Source organism: Hemitrygon akajei, chromosome 4 (assembly GCF_048418815.1).
Source record: "Hemitrygon akajei chromosome 4, sHemAka1.3, whole genome shotgun sequence".
Lineage (NCBI taxonomy): Eukaryota > Metazoa > Chordata > Chondrichthyes > Myliobatiformes > Dasyatidae > Hemitrygon > Hemitrygon akajei.
Window position 1 is genome coordinate 89,743,888 of NC_133127.1, and position 22,025 is coordinate 89,765,912.

At 41.0% G+C, this 22,025-nt stretch overlaps 1 protein-coding gene across 1 annotated transcript in view; it reads right to left on the minus strand.

Annotated features, from left to right (window-relative positions):
- Nucleotides 1-21,429, minus strand: part of LOC140726524 (tryptophan 2,3-dioxygenase-like) — a 76,273-nt gene extending 54,844 nt beyond the window's left edge. The window contains exons 1-2 of the mRNA XM_073043031.1: nt 21,287-21,429; nt 8,538-8,686 (exon numbers count right to left, since the gene is read on the minus strand). Coding sequence (XP_072899132.1) covers nt 8,538-8,572 — 35 coding nt within the window. The 5' untranslated portion in view covers nt 8,573-8,686; nt 21,287-21,429. The remainder of the gene's footprint in view (nt 1-8,537; nt 8,687-21,286) is intronic.
- Nucleotides 21,430-22,025: the final 596 nt, after the last annotated feature.

A 22,025-nucleotide genomic window follows, 5' to 3' on the forward strand; every position in this document is an offset into this window, starting at 1 on the left:
TCTCTGCCCATGGGGAACACTCTATCAAGTGACTGCAGAGTGAGTAATGTTGAAAGTCAACCACATTTAAACAGAACTTTGCTTGCAAATAGTGTTTAAAATTTAAAGGGAAGAGCAGATTAGAATGTGTGCAATTTTTAAAATCCAAAAAAATAACTAAACAAAAAATGAGTTTACTGCTTTTTTGTGAGCTTTTTTTTCCCTCAGCCAGAAGTACTCAAGTCAAATTCAGGAGTAACTGTATCAGAGAGGAAGCATGGAGCATCGAACTATAGATTTCAGAATTCACAGGTAGCGAATCCAAATTAAAGTCTGGAGATAGTTCAATGATTTTAATTTAGGAAGGATTTATTTATTCTTACAAAAAGTCTGAAAAAAACAGGGATAATGACTATTTTGAAATTTAATCATAACAATTAACTTAATGAATGACTAATTTATTTGCTTCCCATTGGAAAAGAAGCATGGTCCAGGAAACTGAGAAAACTCATTACACTCTTCTCAGAATAGATTTTCAACATTCGCCGGGGAAGGTAGGAGAGTAAAATAGCCCCTCATAGCTTTATGTTGTATCCTATTTAGACTTCGGTAAACAGTTTTTTGTTTTTGATAAAATCAACAGAAATCTGTATGGAAGTTAATGATTTATAATATTTATCCATAATATAACATAAATATGATAACTCAACACATTAGAAATTGTTTTTGGATTATTCATTTAATCAAAGTTATCCAATAATAAATTATACAATCATTATGGAACTTGCTCTACAGATATGCACTCAGTTTGAGTTAGGATGCCAATGTACTCTGTCCCAAGGTAAATGATTCATTGAAGTCCATTCATAAACAAGGTTCAAAACAATGATAGAAGTACTCCATTGTAAATTTGCATTTCTACTAACCCATTCAGTGAGTTTTCTTATCGATGTTCATACAAATCCTTCGAAAAAATATTCTATAATGCAATAGTTCTGTAACTTACGGTTATTATATTGCAGCTCTTTATCCGTGAAATGTAATGTAAAGCTGGCAGAGAAATTGCAATCAAACTAAAGTCAATAATATAGTACCAAGAAATTTCAAAAGCAGAACATATTGGTTCATGAGTAGATGGTGAATTGATTGTGTCTTGATTGTTTTTCTTTTGCTGTGATGTTTAACCTCATCAAACATTCAAATTAGTGTCCAAATTTTGAACTTGAACATTACATGGTCTTTTCTTTGTCCGCATCACCCAGAGTCATCAGGACTGATGCACAAAATGAATGAAATCATAAAAGAATGATTATATTGTTAATGTTGCTAAATATGATTAGAAGAGCATACCATAGCCTACAGCTCTTCTTGTGGGTTTATGTCGCATCAGAGGAACCCCAAAGAGGAAAACCAAACTAAGTCAATTCAAGTTGGTAACAGGACATCCTGTGTTATTGCCCAGAGCTCTCGATCTCAGAGATGCTGATATACACATTATGGCAGAGAGTTTCATTAACTGTTGTGTGAAATTAACCCAAGCAGTCCAGTCTGCTTCTCAGCAGGTTTCTGCTACTTGGAGTGATCCAACGGGAGGACACACCCTGATTCCCAGTGAGCGGGTCCTGAATAAGAAACTGCATAAGGAAGCACTGGGAACTGGATAGGATGGTCCTTATCTTGGCTGTTAATTACCAACTCAGTGGTGAAGGTAGAAGGTAAAAGTTAGTGGATACACATCAGCCACTACAAGTGAACTAAAGCTGTATCTGATGATGACAACAAGCACTGTAGTTAATGTCCTAGTAACCACTGACCCAGTGCCTACAATGCTGGGCTACAGTGAGCAAATCACCAACCAGCCAGGCTTCAACAAAGTCAACAACTACTTAACTTTATGAAGTTTATTCTAATATTAGTTTTTATATTTTTGCCAATTTTCCCTACTCACAATGTGCCAGTTGAGATGACTCATGATGTGTATTTGCAAGTATCACATGAAATTGCTGATGCTGAAAACAATTCTAGCCATTAGGTATGTCAACACAGTTGAAAATATTCAACAATGATCCAGAACAAACATAGGCCCTCTTTATTAAACATTCCATTGATATTATATCTTCGATTCCTTATTATCAACGGATTCAAAAATCTATGGTGATCATGGCCCAAAATATCATCTTAAACTTGATCATTTATGTAAATATAATCAGCATGATTATATTTACATAATATAAATATATTCATTTTATGTAAAGATCCTATTCATGTCTTATCCTGGGAATTCTCAATATCTGCATTTAATGTTCATGACAAAGCTAGTAAATCTTTACACGTGTTCACTATAAAAGCTACCTTTTGCTTAAGTTCAGAAGGTATCATTCCAGTAGGTCATAGTTTATGCAATTTCACTTTACGTTGTCCGAAATGGGGTAATAACTCTGGAGTTTTCATTGATGATCAGGAAAATATTACAATTTATCAAAGTTCCTGTCAAGAAATAAGGGAAGTTTTAAGTTCATGGAACAATACATGCTTTGTATGCAGAAATGGGACCTACACCTCTCTTCTACTTAACTAGTCAGGATCTTGTATTGAGAGTATGTTTCTCCTGCCATGGGACATACACACGCCTTTCCTTTACGTCCCGAGTCTAGAAGTAGACGAGTCATTTCAGAAGGAAGTCATTTTGCATCAGTTTTATTCCTATTTTTGGTTCTGCAAGGAGTCAGCATCATCATTAGTGCCATGTCATAATGTGGGTGATCATGGTCTTCCATCTGTCATTAGACTAAGAAGTTCTAATAAGTTCTTCAAAACTTTTGCTAGTCCATTCCTTGGTGTAACTTACAAATGACATGTGCTGCCAACCATGACATTTTGTTCCATCAGTTTTTCTCGTCACTGCAAGATGTTCAATCTACTCTTTCCTTAGTACATGACCCAGAAATTCCATCTGCCATTTCCTGAATGATGGTATCAGCTCTCTTCTTCTTCCAGCTTTTTACAACACTTCATTTGTTACTCTGTCCTTCCATGATTTTTTCATCAATCTTCTCAAAATCCACATTTCTGCAGCTTCGATTCTTCCCGCATTTTGCTTTGACATTTGTCCAGCATTTGCAGAAAAATTATGTTATTCTTCTAATTTCAACGTAAGTCCTACCATCAGATATTTTCATGCTCCCTAAGTAACTGATGTTCCATACTTGTTTTGTTTCATTGCCCACTTTCAGTTTGCATTTCTGTAGTTCCTTCTTCTTTGTGATAACATTCACTCATCCTACAGTGGATGGTCAATCCTCTTTTTGCTCTTTGTTTGACGATTTTATCTTGTGATTCTTGGAGCTTCTCTTAGAGGTAGCTGTCAGCACTGTGTGGTCTGCATACTGTAGGTTGTGAAAATTGTATCCACCAATTATCATGCATGGAATACTGATAATTTCTCTTAGAATCTTCTCGCTGTAAAGGTTGAAAATAGGTCAAGCTAGAGAACACCATCCTGTCTGACTTCCCTCTTAATCTGAACAAAATCACTTGTCTTATTTTCAACTCTCATTCCTGCCTTTTGTTCCCAGTACAAATTTCTGATGATTCTGATATCTTTCCCATCAATACCCAAGTGCTGAAGGATTCTTATAAGCTTTTCATGTCTCACCTTATCAAATTGTTTCACCTTATTGATGAAACATTGGTATAGGTCTTTCTGGACCTCCAAGATACACTCTCAAATCATTCTAAGGATGAAGATCACATTTCATTTTCCACTAGCTTCAAGAAGCCACGCTGCTCTTGCGTGATCTCCTGTTTCAAGTTTTGTCTTCCTCTCATCATGATGATTCACAGCACAACTTCACAACATGATTCATCAAACTAATTGCACAGTTTAACTCGCATTCAATTGCTAGGACTAGATTTTTGGCAGTGCAATAACTAAATTGTAATGAGTATAAGAGAGATTAAAAATGTGGTGTCATTGCTTACTCTTTCTAAGATGGCAGCTAACATTTTTAATACCCTGGGAAATGGAACAACTTGAAATATTTGCCATGCACAAGATGGTTCTTCAAAACCAAATGGCAAGTTATCTTCTCTTAGCAGTTAAGGGGGGAGCACGGAGCATGTGCAGTCACACCTGATGAATCTGAAGTCATGACTGATTTGGCTGATCATATCCATAAAGTAGCAGCTAAAATACATCAATCTAATGGATGGGGTTTCTTTGACTGGATTCATTCAAGTCTCGGAAGCTGGGGTTATGCAATATTCCGAGTCATATTATTGATACTAATACACCTTATCGTTTACATCTTTTTTTACTTGCCTAAAACGATTATTAATAGGATAGTTCAAATGCATAATAATCTGCCTACTAATCTGCCTAATTATGGCATAATCCTTTGAGTGAAGAATATATACCCTTTGATATTTCATAACCTAAGTAGCTTTTTTGATTATTATATAGTAATGTAGATACCACAAGTTTTTTTCAGCCTCTAAATTTTCAAATGTACTGATTCTACACATGTGATTTATAATCAAAGGGGGAATTGTTGGATCCAACTGTTTAATTCTTAGATTAGACTATTTAATTGCTTATTTTCTTTGCAATTTAACAATTAATTGTCTGCTAGTATTTTAAATAGTTCTTATATGTAGATAACAGTTTAATATGCCTCTACTGGCAATACAAAGTGTAATTCTGGAAAACTTTGGAAGGTTCTTCATTCTGGATTATTTGAATAAGTGCTTTCTCATTGGTTAACGGTTCTACAGTATTTGAATAATAACTTTCTAATTGGTTAATTCTTATCTATAAATGTGATTGGAATTTTCCTTGTTTCTATGGTAGAAAAATAGCTGTTCTATGCTAGATGCCACCTTAATCTTAGCTTTCCCTTCACTTAGTTGGCCACTATCACTGTGTTCAATCTTAATAAAGTTATTAAGATAGTTTCCTCGTTTGTCTCTTAATAAAGTGATTGTGAAGTTTTGTGCCTTTTTCCTGACTTCTAAAAGAACCTTGATTTAAAACATCAGAATCCAACACTGAACTCTTATCACTTCCAGTTTCACCGATGATCACATATGTGGAAGTAATAAACATGTGGCAAAGAACTAAAGTATTATGACATAAAGGCAGGCAATTACACTTGGGATGCAATTAAGCTATGATCTCACTGAATTCTTAGGAATTCAAGTGCCTATTACTATCTTATAATAGAATTGTGTCATACATTCTCTACAGCACAGAAGTCTCTAGCCCCATCGAGTCTATGCTTGCACTTTTAAGTGCAATACTTTCCTGGTTTTTCCCTAGTGCTTCATTTTCTAACCTTCAGACGTTTATCCAAATCACCTTTGAATGCCACAAGTGAATCGGGATCTATCCCACTTTTAGACAACTTATTCCAGTTAGTAAATATTTTTTCAAATCACAATGATAAATGTGTCAGACCATCTTTCTTTTTTTCTTTTTACCAAACATTCAGATTTCAAAGCCAAACGTTGTGTTGCCGCCAACTTCGCGGCCTCTCTCCCAGATGAGCTCGATCGCTTTTATGCTTGGTTCAATGTCGCTGACTCTGAGCCTCCAAGGAAAGCCACCGCTACAACCTGCAACCTGGTCATCTCTGAGGCTGAGGTACGCAGATGTTTCCAACGAGTGGACAGTCGCAAGGCGGCATCCCGGGGCGAATACTCAGGATGTGCACAGCACAACTGGCAGGTGTGTTTACAGTCATTTTTAATCTCTCCCTCTCCCAGTGTAGGGTGCCATCCTGCTTCAAAATATCCACCATTGTCCCTTTACCAAAAAAGACCCAGGTAACATGCCTGAATGACTGGTGTCCTGTCGCACTCACCTCAATAATAAGCAAATGTTTTGAGAGGCTGGTCAAGGATTAAGTCTGTAGCTTGCTACCACCCACAATGGACCCCCTACAGTTCACCAATTGACACAACCGATCGACAGATGACGCAATAGCCACAGCTCTACATACTGTCCTTACGTATCTGGAGAAGGATGCTTATGTGAGAATGCTGTTCTTGGACTACAGTTCAGCATTCAACACCATAATTCCCTCCAGGCTCGACAAGAAGCTCAGAGACATTGGCCTTGACCCTGCCTTGTGCAGCTGGATCCTGGACTTCCTGTCAGGTTGCCAGCAGGTGGTAAGAGTGGGCTCCCTCACCTCCAACCCTCTGACTCTCAATACAGCAGCCCCTCAGGGCTGCATACTGAGCCACCTCCCTTACTCCCTGTATACCTATGACAGTATCCCCACCCACAGCTCCAATCTGCTAATTAAATTTGCCAACAACAATACATTGATTGGCCTAATCAATACATTGATTAGAGACGTTATCTCAAACAATAACGAGGTAACCTACAGGGAAGAAGTAATCTCTCTGACACAGTGGTGTCACGAAAACAACTTCTCCCTCAATGTCACAAAAACTAAGGAGCTGGTTGTGGATTACAGGAGGAATGGAGACAGGCTAACCCCTATTGACATCAGTGGATCTGGGGTTGAGAGGGTAAACAGCTTCAAGTTCCTCAGCATCCACATCACCTAGGACCTAATGTGGTCTGTACACACCAGCTGTGTAGTGAAAAAGACACAACAGTGCCTCTTTCACCTCAGACAGTTGAGGAAATTTGGTATGGACCCCCAAATCCTAAGAACTTTCAATAGGGGCACAATTGAGAGCATCCTGACTGGCTGCATCACTGCCTGGTATGGGAACTGTAACTCCCTTGCAGAGGGTGGTGCGGACAGCCCACTGCATCTGTAGTTGTGAACTTCCCATGATTCAGGATGTTTACAAGGACCCGTGTGTAAAAAGGGTCCGTAGGAACATTGGGGTCCCAAGCCATCCCAACCACAATCTATTCCAGCTGCTACCATCCGGGAAACGGTACCACAGCATAAAAGCCAGGACCAACAGGCTCCAGGACAGCTTCTTCCACCAGGTCATCAGACTGATTAACTCACACTGACTTGAGTGTACTCTATATTACATTGACTGTTCTATTTATTATAAATTACTATGATTGCACATTTAGATGGAGACGTAACATAAAGATTTTTACTCCTCATGTATGTGAAGGATGTAAGAAATAAAGCCTATTCAATTCAATATTATGGTGAAAATTAACTTACCGTAGATTCTGGACTACAGAGCGCACCTGATTAAAAGCCGCTGGCTCTAATTTTAGAAAGAAAATCAATTTTTTACTTGTACAGGCCGCACCGGATTTTAGGCCGCACCGGATTTTAGGCCGCACCGGATTTTCGGCCGCAGGTGTCCCACGTTGTAATATGAGATATTTACACAGAAAGATATTACACGTGAGGATTTTTTAACTTTTAATTAAATCCATATGGTAACATAAACAAATACATATTGCAAATGCTTTTTTTCGAACCGTGCCTGTAACGCAGCTACTTTTAAATATATGTTGCGTATACTTTTTTACTGAACAACATTCCAATATCTCCTAACGACTGGTAAAAAATATATATACTGCAGCCTACCAGGAAAAGTTATTGATCGCCTTTAACTTAAAAGCAGCGTTCGCTCAGATCTAATGCCGCTCGCGTAATGCCGCTCGCCCCCCTCCTTCCCGTTTATCGCAAACTGGCATTTTTCCCACAAGACACGGCGAAACCGGGTGTGACGTCATAGCATCCCGCGATGTAGTACAGAAAACAAATATAGTTAAAACTCTTCTAACTTTAACTAGAAAATGAATTACTAAGTGAAAATATTATAAACTAAATAACTGCCATAAAGGCAGCACAATGCTTTTCTTCGAGTGTTTTCCATGTTGATGAGGGTGAGTACAAATGACTGATTTACAATAATTTAATTGTGAAAGTGCGCTTGATTTATCGTACAATTTCATTGGACCTCTGTGAACTACTCATCAATTTTATTGGTCTACTGTTACGAGGCAAAATGTTTTTGGCGGCATGAAAAAAAATAATGCATTAGCCGCACCGTAGTAAAGGCCGCAGAGTTCAAAGCTGTTCAAAATGTGGGAAAAAAGTAGCGGCTTAAAATCCGGAATCTACGGTACTTTCTGATTTAGGCCAAGGCAAACAGATATGTTTTTATATCTTTACATGTAGGGTAATGATAATTATTAAACTTTGATCTATTATTAAACGTGTTTGTGCATATTATGCCAAACCAACAGCAAATTGTCAAATAAACCTTTATCATGTTGACTGATCGAGATGCATCATGTGAGTTACTTTTGATCTATAGTCGTTGTTACGGTATATAAATATTCACAGGATTTGAGCAGTTCAACGTAACACTTACAGCTGCCTGATACTTCCACATTAATTTGAAAACATGTAAGTACCAAGTAAATGTTTTTTGCATTTTGCATTTTGCATTTTATTCACAAAATCACCAGCATTTTTAGAGTCCAAAGGAGCACAATTGCCAAAAAAAACAAGACTTCAGATCCAACAAACAGATTTTAAAGTTATAAAATTACAATTAATTGTTTTTTCTTCTAGTTCTTAAATTAGAGGGAAACTTACATTGGTTTACTGCCTCGGAATGGACATCCACTCATGATTCCACCTTCTAGCTTTTGCTTGATGCACTTGTTTTGTTTATAAAATGAGTCTCCTTATCTATTCCGATCAATCATCAGCAGAACTTTGATTTGTGTTGGGGTTCAATTTTACTATGCAAATATAAAGAAGAAGAAATAAATTAAACAAACTTTAATCAGCGTGCAGTGAGCATAAATGTAATTATTGACAGATTATTTTGCGACTTTCCTTACTGACTCCGGTAATCGGGAGTAATGCATACTTAATGCACCAAATAACAAATTGATATATTTTTAAACACTGTTTTGCTCTTTCTAAAATATCCCTTAACTGATTATATTGTTAAGAATAAGATTATGTCAGACTGAATTAACAGAAATAAATATTGCAGAAGATTAAAGAGAATCACATAATTCCAAATAGATAGGGGCAATGCCCCTGGCAGGTTGCCTTGTGATATCCAAGAAATGTCCTTCAGCCTGTAATTCTGCAGTAACTTTTGTAACTTCCAGTACATCTCTGTGACACTGAAATTAGACGTCAGTTAATGGACATGGAACTATTCACTAATTTACTAAAGTTTTCACTAAGCATTCAGTTGCCTAATGCTGCTGAGACATTAAATATACACCCTTACCAACTGATATATAATTCCTTTATTTAGCAATGACCTCCTTCAGAATCCTGGGGTGTAGTCTATCTAGTCCAGGTGACATCGACCATCAGAGCTTTCCGTTTCCCAAACACCTTCTCCTCAGTAACAGTGACTGAAGACAGGTCTGCCTCCCGACACTCGAGTTTCTGAAGTGCTCCTGGTGTCATCCTTGCTAGTGTCCCCTTCTCTCACCAGCTTCTCTCTCACGCCTCTGCAAATCCTTTTGCTCCATTGTAATACTGTTACATCAGATTTTAGTTTTTTTCTCTCAAATTGCAGGTGCATTCTATCATGTTATGATCACTGCCTCCTTAGGTTTCCTTTATTTTAAGCTCCGTAATCAAATCTAGTCCACTACTAAACACCCATTCCAGAACTGTCTTTCCCTCGACCAGCTCAACCACAAGCTGCTCTAAAACGATATCTCGTAGGCATTCTACAGATTCCTTCTCTTGGATTCCAGCACCAGCCTGATTTTCCCAATCTGTCTGAAATCCCCACTGACTATCACAACATCGCCCTCTTTACATGTCTTTTCTATCTCCCGTTGTAATTTGTACCCCCACATCCTTGTTATTGTTCAAAGACCATCCAGGTCCCACCAGGGTCTTTTTGCAGTTTCTTAACTCTATCCGCAAGGATTCTACATCTTCTGTTCCTATGTCACATCTTTTTAAGGATTTGATTTTCTTTTTTTTTTACCAACAGAGCCCCCCCCCCACCCCCTCTGCCCACCTGCTTTTCCTTTTGATACGGTGTGTATCTTTGGATGTTAAGCTCCCAGCTGTATTCTTCTTTCAGCAATGGTTCTGTGATAACCACAATATCATACCTGCACATCTCTAACTGCACTAGAAGATCATCTATGGTATTTTATATGCTGCATGCATTCAAATATAACACCTCCAGTCCTGTACGGTATTCACCATCCTTCTTTTCAATTTTGTCTCCATGTTGCCTGAAGTTAAATTCTTGTCCCTTCCTACACCTTTTGTCTTTTTTTTATTCTGAAGTCATCTGTAAATTCTTCCACACTTTCATTCCCTTTTATTTTATTGACACTTTTCCAAGTTGACAGCCCCCCCCCCCACTATTTAGTTTAAAGACCAATCCACATCCCTAGTTATGTGAATCATCAGAATCCTGATTCCAGCATGGTTCAGGTGCAGCCTATCCTTTTGGAACACTCCCTCCTTCCCCCAAAACTGGTGCAGACATCCCACAAATGCAAACCCACTTCTTCCATACCAATCTTTGATCCACACCTTTAGCTCTCTGATCTTAAAACCCTGTGCACATTTGCACATGGCTGAGGTAACAATCCAGAGTGCATTACCTCTTTGATTCTGCATTTTAATTTAGAACCTAGCTGCTGTGATGAACTACATATACCTGTCTGGACATGCCCCCCTGCTGACTGCTCCTGTGGCTCCTCCCACTGACCGTGGCTCCTCCCACGGACCCCGGTATAAAGGCGATTGGGGACACTGCCCCGGCCTCAGTCTCCAGGATGCAGTGTAGTGGTCAATTGCTGCTTGTTCTTTCTTCCAGCCAATAAAAGCCTATATCTCGCCTCACGTCTCTAAGAGTTATTGATGGTGCATCAACTGCTTAAATTCCCTCAGAAGAACTTCTTTCCTTGTTCCTCATGGTCATTGGTACCCACATGGACCACAACAACTGGATCTTTCTCCTCCCTCTGCAATTTCCTTGGCGAGTCAAAAGAGGTAGTACATTGAACATAGAAATTTACAGCACATTACATGCCGCTTGGCCCACAATGTTGTGCTGATCATGTAATCTACTCTAGAAACTGCTTGGAATTTCCTTAACACATAGCCCTCTATTTTACTAAGCTCCATGTATCTATCTCAGAGGCCCTTAAAAGACCCTATTGTATCCACCTCCACCACCAGCAGCTCATTCTACTCACCCACCACTCTCTGTGTGAAAAACTTACCCCTGACATCCCCTCAGTACTTATTTCCAGGCACCTTAAAATTATGTCCCCTCGTGTTGGCCATTTCAGCCCCAGGAAAAAGTCTCTGGCTATCCACAAGATCAATGCCTCTCATCTTATACACCTCTATCAGGTCACCTCATATCCTCTGTCGCTCCAAGGAGAACAGGCCAAGAGCACTCAACCTATTCTTATAAGGTATGCCCTCCAATCCAGGCAACATCCTTGTAAATCTCCTCTATACTCTCTCTATAATATCCACATCCTTGCTGTAGTGAGGTGACCAGAACTGAGCACAGTACTCCAAGTGGGGTCTGACCAAGGCCTTATATAGCTGTAATATTACCTCACGACTCTTGAACTCAATCCCACGGTTGATGATGACAACACACCATACGCTTTCTTAACAACTGTCAACCGGCGCAGCAGCTTTGAGTGTCCGATCAACTTATCATCATCCCATGATGCTCCAAACCTGGGCACTAGGTAGACAACACAGCCACTGAGACTCTCCATCCTTGAGAATTTTGTCTACATCAAGTCAAGTCAAGTCAAGTCACTTTTATTGTCATTTCGACCATAACTGCTGGTACAGTACATAGTAAAAATGAGACAACGTTTTTCAGGACCATGGTGTTACATGACACAGTACAAAAATTTGACTGAACTACATAAAAAAAAACAACACAGAGAAAGCTACACTAGACTACAGACCTACACAGGACTACATAAAGTGCACAAAAACAGTACAGCTATTACAATAAATAATAAACAGGACATTAGGGCAAGGTGTCAGTCCAGGCTTCGGGTATTGAGGAGTCTGATGGCTTGGGGGAAGAAACTGTTACATAGTCTGGCTGTGAGAGCCCGAATACTTCAGAGCCTTTTCCCAGACGGCAGGAGGGAGAAGAGTTTGTATGAGGGGTGCATGGTGTCCTTCATAATGCTGTTTCCTTTGCAGATGCAGCGTGTAGTGTAAATGTCCGTAATGGCAGGAAGAGAGACCCCGATGATCTGCTCAGCTGACCTCACTATCCACTGCAGGGTCTTGCAATCCGAGATGGTGCAATTTCCGAACCAGGCAGTGATGCAGCTGCTCAGGATGCTCTCAATACAACCCCTGTAGAATGTGATGAAGATGGGGGGTGGAAGATGGATTTTCCTCAGCCTTCACAGAAAGTAGAGACACTGCTGGGCTTTCTTTGCTATGGAGCTGGTGTTGAGGGACCAGGTGAGATTCCCCGCCAGGTGAACACCAAGAATTTTGGTGCTCTTAACGTTCTCTACCAAGGAGCTGTCGATGTTCAGCGGGGAGTGGTCACTCTGTGCCCTCCTGAAGTCAACAACCATCTCTTTTGTTTTGTTCACATTCAGAGACAGGTTGTTGGCTCTGCACCAGTCCATTAGCCGCTGCACCTCCTCTCTGTAGTATGACTCGTCGTTCTTGCTGATGAGACCCACCACGGTCGTGTCATCGGCCAACTTGATGGTATGGTTCGAGCTGTGTGTTGCAACACAGTCGTGGGTCAGCAGAGTGAACAGCAGTGGACTGAGCACGCAGCCCTGGGGAGCCCCTGTGCTCAGTGTGATGGTGTTGGAGGTGCTGCTCCCGATCCGGACTGACTGAGGTCTCCCAGTCAGGAAGTCTAGGATCCAGTTGCAGAGGGAGGTGTTCAGGCCCAGTAGGTTCAGCTTTCCAATCAGTTTCTGAGGGATGATTGTGTTGAATGCTGAAGTGAAGTCTATGAACAGCATCCCAACGTATGTGTCTTTTTTTACATGGTGCTATGGGTTGGATGCTCATCCTACTACAGCCCCACTCTCATCCTCACAGCGAGCAACAATCTCAGATCTGTTGGTAAAGCTCAAGGACAGCGGCTTCTCCAGCACAACATTTTGAATTCCCCTACCTGCCGCACTCTCAGTCACATCCTCTTGTCCCTGAACACAGTCCAAATTCGAAGTAATTAATCTATTTGGTGTGACAGCCTTCTGAAACACAGTGTTCAAATAACTCTCCCCTTCCCCAATGACTCACTGTATCTGAAGATCAGATTCCATGTCACCAACGCTGATGTGCAGATATGGTCAGCAGGAACCACAAAGGGACCCACCAGCTCCCACATCATGCAGCTGCAACACAGAACCTGATCCTGTATCTCCATTTTATTTAATTTGTTGTAATTAAGTATCTTTTTAGTTATATAATGCTATATATTTTTTAAACTCTTAGCTATTCTTATCTGCTACTCACCTGTGCCTCTTTGTCAAAGACCCTCGAGCCAAAGGCTCAGATCTTAGACTCCTCCACCAGCCCACTCACACAATGGATGATCCAAACTAGAGTTCAGTTTGGGTCTCGGATGGATGTGGAAGATTTAGAGAGGAAATAGAGAGCATGTCCTATGAAGATCGATTGAGTGAGCTAGGGGTTTTCTCTTTGGAGCAATGAAGGATAAGAGGACACTTGATAGAGTTGTACAAAATGATAGGAGTCATAAATAGAGTGGCGAGCCAGAGGTGGGAATGGCTAATATAAAGAGGCCTAATTCTAATGTGATTGGAGGAAAGTATAGGGAAGATGTCAGACGTGAGTTCTTTACGTAGAGTCGTAGTGTGTGGAATGCCCTGCCATGGGTGATGATAGAGGCAGTTACATTATGAGCATGTACAAAACTCTTAGATGGGTGCGTGGATGATTCAAAAATGAAGTGTTAATGTCTTTGATATTAGAGTTGGTTAAAATAGCCCACAACATTGTGGGCCAAAGGGTGTGTACTGTGCTGTAATGCTCAATGGTCTGTGTTCTAATATTTGTTGGTTGGTCCTTCTTCATCAAGAAGTCAGCTTCCCATTCTCTGCATCTCTACCATGCCTGTAGCATCTGCACTACATCCTGGAACACTGAACTGCCAGTCCTGCCCTTCCCTCAGCCGTGTTTTTGTTATGCCTATGGTACCCCAATACCAAAGCCAATCCACACCCTTAGATCATTCACCTTACCAGCCAAGCCTCTTGTACTGAAATAAATGTAAGTTAAGCCAATGGTCTTGCCTCTCCCTTTTCCGTACTCCTGACTATCCTGACAAATGAACTTGCTCTAGTAGACTACGATGTCATCCTCTGATTTCTCATCTGCCACTCTGTTACTTAGGATCCCACACCACTGTCACTCCCCAGGGCCTGACAAGGTGTTCCCTCGGACTCTACAGGAGCAAGTGCAGAAATTGCTGGAGCCCTAACAGAGACGTCCTTAACAATAGGAGAGGTATCAGAGGATTGGAGGATAGCCAATGTTGTTCTGCTGTTTAAAAGAGGCTCTAAACCGAAACCAAGAAATTGGAGGCTGGTGAGTCTGACATCAGTCATGGGAAAGATTTTGGGAGGTATTCTAACGGACCAGATATATGAGTATTTGGATAAACATGAACAGGTTAAGGATAGTCAGCAAGGCCTTGTGCATGGTAGGTCATGTCTAACCTATCTTATAGTGGTTTTCAAGGAAGTTCCTAGGAAAGTGGATGAAGGCAAGGCAATGGATGTTGTTTACACGGACTTTAGTAAGGCATTTGACAAGGTTCTGCATGGGAGGCTGGTCAAGAAGGTTCAGTCACTCGACACTCAGGTTAGGGTAGCAAATTGGATTAGCTTTGTGGGAGAAGCCAGAGAGTGGTAGTAGAGAGTTGCCTCTCTAACTGGAAGCCTGTGACTAGTGGTGTGCCATAGGGATCGATGCTACGTCCTTTGTTGTTTGTCATCGGGATGATAATGTGGTTAACTGGATCGGCAAATTTGCGGATGACACCAATATTGAGGATGTAGTGGACACTGAAGAAGGCTATCAGGGCTTGCAGTGAGGTCTACATCAGCTGGAAAAATGGGCAGAAAAAGGGCAGACAAGTGCAAGGTTTTCTACTGTAGTAGGACAAACAAGGGAAAGCCTTACAGAGTGAAAGGTAGGGCACTGAGGAGTGTGGTAGAACAAAGTGATCTGGGAATACAGGTATATAATTCATTGAAAGTGGCATCACAGGTAGATAGGGTCATAAAGAAAGCTTTTGGCACAATGGCCTTCATAGATCAATGTACTGAGTACTGAAAATTGGATGCTATTTTGAAGTTGTATAAAACATTGGTGAGGCCTAATTTGGAGTATTGTGAGCAGTTTTGGTCACTACAAAAAAGATGTAAAGAAGGTTGAAAGAGTGCAGAGAAGATTTACAAGGATGTTGCCCGGTCTGGAGGACCTGAGTTATAAGGAAAGATTGAGTAGGTTAGGACTGTATTATTTAGAACGTAGAAGATTGAGAGAGATATGCAGGGTATAGATGTGGTGCATGTGAGCTCGACATCAAAGTTTAAGAGAAATTTGGACAGGTACATGGATAGTAGGGATATGGAAGGCTATGGTCCTGGTGTAGGTTGATGGGAGTAGGCAGCTTAAATGGTTTCAGCATGGATTAGATGGGCCAAAGGGAATTTTTCTGTACTGTATTTCTCTATGACTCTAGTTTAAAGCATCCCAAGTAGCATCTGTAAATCAGCCAGCCAGGATATCGTTCTTTCTCCAGTTCAAGTGCAGCCCATATCTCTTGTACAGATTATTCTTATCCCAGAACAGATCCCAATGATCCAAGAACTTGAATCCCTACCCCATGCACCATCTCCTCAGTCACATATTTATGTAAGTTGCATTTTTATTCCTGCTGTCACTGGCACACAGCACTGGGAGTAATCGATAGATTACTGCTCTTGTGGTCCTACTTTATTCATTCTTTCCTAACTCCTATATTCACTATGTGGGGTCTCATCGACTTTCTACTTGTGCCATTGGTACCAAGATGCACCATGACCTCAGGCTGTTCACCTCCCCCTTCTGCAGAAGCTCCAAGACTTCATTGATCCTAGTAACTGGAAGGCCATTCACCATCCTGAGGTCTCTTTTGCTGCCACAGAATCTCCTGCCTGTCCCCCTATCTACTGAGTCTCCTATCACCCTGCCCAACCTCTCCCCCACCCACTGAGGCTCACAGCCAGTCTCAGTGCAACCAACCTGGCTTTCTGCTGCTGTGCCCAAAAAGGTTTCTCCCCCTGACCCCTCGGCAATAAGTAAAGGGCTATACTTGTTGCTGGAGGGAATGGCCACAAGAGGACCCTGAACTGTCACCCATCTTCAGCCTACACCTTAAGTGTGACCACCTCACTAAAGCTCCCGTCTATGGTGCTCTCAGCATCTAAGATTACCCTAAACACGTTCAACTTCAGCTCCATCCCCTTCACATGGTCAATGAAGAGCTGTAGCTGGACAGACTTCCTACAGGAGAATCCATTAGGAATACTGGCAATCTCCCAGACCTGCCGCATTCTGCAGAAACAGCATTATCACTGATATAAAACTTATAGCCTCTTGTTATCTGGCTTACCTCTGCTGCCCTTCTCAAATAAAGGAATAACATTAGCCATCTTCCTGTACTTCCAACAAATATGCAAAAATGTTCAAGCCCCAGCACTTACTATCCTTGTTTCACAGCCTGGCACAATTAACAAGTTTGCAGATGCCATGAAAATTCCACGTGTTGTTGATATTGAGGCTACAGAACAACATTGATCAGGTGGTAAGATGGGAAGAGCAATGGCTGAAGAAATTTAATTCTGAATATGCAATATTGTACCCTTTATGAGGGTAGGACATGAATAGTACTCCAAGGGAGTACTGAGGAGTGGAGGGACCATGGTATAGAAATCCAAGGAACTCAGAAGGCAACAGCAGGTGGACAAGGGGGCTGTGAGATACTTGGCTTCAGAACCAAGAGCACAGAATGTAAGAGCAGGAAAGTAATAAAACAACTTTATAAAGTGTTGGATGGTTCAAAGCTGGAGTACTGCCTGCTGCAGCCCTTCTAATACAGATACCCCCTCTCCATACGTTTGAAAGGATGTGATTGTAATGGAGAGGATGCAGAGAAGATTCACTACGATGTTGCCTGGGATGGGTTGCTCAGTTACAAAGAGAGGCTAGACAGCTGAGTGTTTTTTTTTTCCCTTGGCGTGAACCTTCACTATCATTCATCTATAAACAGGCCAATTTTGGATCTAATTTGCTAATTTGCATTAGATCCCATGGGCTGCCACCTTTTGCACCAATTTCCCATGTGGGATTTTATCAAAGATCTTACTGAAGCCCATATTGTCTCTAACAAATCTACTGACCTCCTCAAAACATTGTCTTCAATTAGAAAGGTCTGGATATTTCTCTGTTTTCCCATGGACTATGCCCAGCTGATCAGTCTCTGCCTCTCCAAGAGTGGATTCATCCCAGCTCCCAGGTTTATTTTCAAAATCACTTCCATACTACTTAGATTAGATGCTCAACCTCTAATGATCTGGCTTGTCCCTGCTGCCGTTTGTGGATAAGAGTAGCACTTTTGATGTCTTCTGCACTTCTGGTATCTCACCTCTTGCAGTGAGTCTCTCACCACCTGACTCTCCAAAGGCTTTCAACTATCTAGATGGCACTGACTGGTTGAGTACACCTCCACTAACTCCCAAAGAGCTTAACACTATCCAGAATAAATCTGCCCATCTGACTGGCTCCCATTCACCATCCTAAACATTATGCTCTCCATCATTCCTCCTATTACTCACCCATTCTACTCCAACATCTCCCAAACCCATCACTTCTACTTCCAGAAAGTTAAGGATAGAGAGTACATGAGAACACCACTACCCACATGTTGTACACCATGTTGTACACATGTTGTATAGTTGTACATCAGCCTGGCTTGGAAATGAATTGCTAATCCTTCATTATCACTGGATCTAAATCCTGAAACACCCAACCCAACAGTTCTATGGAAGTAGCTGCACTAGAATGGTTGCAGCCTCCAAGAAGCAGTACATCTGTACCTTCTCATGGACAGTTAAGAATTGACAATAAACGCCCAGATCCTTGAAAGTGAATAAATAAAAAGAAAGATCCAAACGTATTAGGGAGACTGTTGAAGACAAGGTCCAGCAAGTTCTCTTTGTTCCCTTACAACTTGCACCTAGGAGATCAAAAATTTTCCTACTCAGTCAAGGGTTATGCAATTGAGCTAGTCTAGTTGATGGAAGTTGAAATATCTTTGCCACTGTCCGCATATCTTCCATGTTATATTCCCATGTGAATCTGTAATGGTTGAATGGTTAAAGCCTCTTGTAAACTACTGCACTGTTTACAGTTTCAATAGCTGAAGATTTAATAATTAATCTGTTATTATGGAACTCAAGAGAAGATCAAGGGCGGCATAATCCAAATCTGTGTAACACACTGGGAAAGGGTTCACTGCTAACGCAATGGTCTTTCTGTAGAAGCAGTGTTTGGGTTCCAGTTAGAGATAATGCAGATGATACTAAGATATGTGGCGTTGTGGATAATGAAGTAGGTTTTCAAAGTTTGCAGAGAGATTTAGGCCAGTTAGAAGAGTGGGCTGAACAATGGCAGACGGAGTTTAATGTTGATAAGTGTGAGGTGCTACACTTTGGTAGGACTAATCAAAATAGGACATACATGGTAAACGGTAGGGCATTGAGGACTGCAGTAGAACAGAGTGATCTAGAAATAATGGTGCATAGTCCCCTGAAGGTGGAATCTCATGTGGATAGGGTGGTGAAGAAAGCTTTTGGTATGCTGGCCTTTATAAATCAGAGCATTGAGTATAGGAGTTGGGATGTAATGTTAAAGTTGTACAAGGCATTGGTGAGGCCAAATTTGGAGTATTGTGTACAGTTCTGGTCACCGAATTATAGGAAAGATGTCAACAAATTAGAGAAAGTACAGAGGAGATTTACTAGAATGTTACCTGGGTTTCAGCACCTAATTTACAGGGAAAGGTTGAACAAGTTAGGTCTTTATTCTTTGGAGCATAGAATGTTGAGGGGGGACTTGATAGAGGTATTTAAAATTATGAGGGGAATAGATAGAGTTGACATGGATAGGCTTTTTCCATTGAGAGTAGGGGAGATTCAAACAAGAGGACATGAGTTGAGAGTTAAGGGGCAAAAGTTTAGGGGTAACACGAGGGGGAACTTCTTTACTCAGAGAGTGGTAGCTGTGTGGAACGAGCTTCCAGTAGAAGTGGTAGAGGCAGGTTCAATTTTGTCATTTAAAAAAAAATTGGATAGGTATTTGGACAGGAAAGGAATGGAGGGCTGTGGGCTGAGTGCAGGTAGGTGGGACTAGGTGAGAGTAAGCGTTCAGCGCAGACTAGAAGGGCTGAGATGGCCTGTTTCTGTGCTGTAATTGTTATATGGTTATAATGGGTGCTTTGGTATGTGAGCCATCCAATGAAGGGAGTGTGTTTTCATGTTGTGTGCCTGACACCGGGGTGAGCTGGGTCTTCGTGTTCAGCGGGAGATGAAGGGAAAAGACGCCAGAGAAAAGAGGTAGTAGGACTCGACCCGGAGTGGGGTCATGATCCGACAAAGCCGGGGAGATTGAGGGAGGATCGGTGAAGGGGAAACCGTGAGCTCCGACTTGTGCATATTAGACTGTCTCATTAAAATGGGCCCTTTTCTTTTTTCTTGCTTTTTCTTTACTAATCCTTTAGTCAAATTAAGAATTATAAAGCTAAATTGTTTAATTTTATGCGGTGTACTGTCTGTTATTTCGTGGTACTTGTTTGTAACAGGGTAACAAATCACGCAGCATCCACACAAACGGGGGTTTCCAGGGGGGGCTCACACTGTAATCTCACACTTGGGAGATTGTCTTCCCTAGACTTATGCAGTCAACAGAACCAGGATGTCTCATATGCTTTGGAAATTATCTTTTCTCCCATACCATAAAACTGTTAGACATTAAGACATAGGAGCAGAACTAGGCCATTCAGTCCATTGAATCTGCTCTGCCATTCCATCATGACCGATTTATTATCCCTCTCAACCCCATTTTCCTGCGTCCCCCCATAACCTTTGCCACTCTTACTGATCAAGAACCTGTCAACCTCTACTTTAAATATACCTAATGACTAGGCTGCAACAGCCAACCCTGGCAATGAATTCCACAGATTCACTACCCTCTGGCTAAATAAATTCTTCATCACTGTTCTAAAGGGACGTCCTTGTATTCTGAGACTGTGCCTTCTGGAACTGGACTACATCGCCATAAGAAGCATCCTCTCCACGTCCACCTTATCTACGCCTTTCAATATTCGATAAGCTTCACTGAGATCCCCCACCCACTGATTCTTCTGAAGTCCTGCGAGTACAGGGCCAGAGCCATCAAATGTTCCTCATATGTTAACCCTTTCATTCCTGGGATCATTCTCGTGAACCTCCTCTAGAGCCTCTCCAATGCCTGCACACCTTTTCTTAAATAAGAAACACAAAACTGCTCATAATACTCCAGGTGAAGTCTAACCAATGCCTTATAAAGCCTCAGCAAAACATCCTTGCTTTTATATTCTAGTCTTCACAAAATGAATGCTGACTTCATTCAGAATTGCCTTCTTTACCACCAACTCAACCTGGAAGTTAACCTTCAGGGAATCCTGCATGATGACTCCCAAGTCCCTTTGCACCTGTGATTTCTGAATTTGCACCCCATTTTGAAAATAGTCTACACCATTATCCCTTCTACCACACTGCATGGCCGTACACTTCCCTACACTGTATTCCATCTGCCACTTCCTTGCCCATTCCCCTAATCTGTCCAAGTCCTTCTGCAGACTCCCTACTTCCCCAACACTCCCTACCCCTCCACCTATCTCCGTATTGTCCGCAAGCATCTGTCTCCTGAACTAGAGCAGCTAACTTCACTCACTGAACTGATTGTACAACCTACAAACCACTTTTAAGGATTCTACAACTCATGTTCTCAATATTATTTATAACTTTGTTCTTTATTTATAGATTTTGTTCTTTAAGAATTGTCCCAAATAAATTGCCCTGATTAACCAATGGACCAATTAACTGGAATCCACTGTATTCATAGTTGCTTTAGTATTATCACGTGTACTAAGATACAATGAAAAGCTTTAGCTTGCATGTCACCCAGAGCATTCCATTTAGAAACACACTGAGATAGTACAAAAAGAAAATTTGGCTATTGTAATACAAGAATAAGATTTGATTTACCTGATAGACTGGAAAAAAAACTAGTTCATGTTAAGTCAAGTGACAAAGCAGAAAGCTGCATTCCACGAAGAGTGAGGAAATCCAAATGTTCTCAGTGAATCAGATGTCACAGCGCAAGAGCTGATAAGCAGGGTTTGCCTGAAGTTCATTGTCAGCCATTACAATCCAAAACTGTATGACAAAACAGGGTCAGGAGAACAGGCCGTGACAAGGCTTGCCACAAAATAGCTTTGACAGATGAAAAACAATGCTGCCACTATTAGATGTATCCGATAATCAAAGGCTTTTAAAAATGATCAAAAATTTAGAGAACCTTTTCAATCCTGACAAATTAGAAAAAGGAAGATCACTTAAAACTCATGAACACTTTTTAAATTATTTTAAACATTTTAAGCTGACAAAAACAATTTCAGAATATAACTTAATTTAATCATGGCTTTTTTCCCCCACAGAGGTGAAAATTTCTTTCAAATCACTGCAGTCAGGGCATTAGAGTGAAGATCTTGTCATGGAGTCATAGTCATAGAAAAGTACAGCACAGAAACAGGCCCTTCAGCCCATCTAGTCTATGCCAAACCATTCAAACTGCCTACTCCCATCCACCTGCACCTGGACCATAGCCCTCCATATCCCTACTATCCATGTACCTATCCAGACTTCTCTTAAACATTGATATCGAGCTCGCATGTATCACTTGTGCTGGCAGCTCATCACATACTTTTATGACCCTCTGATTGAA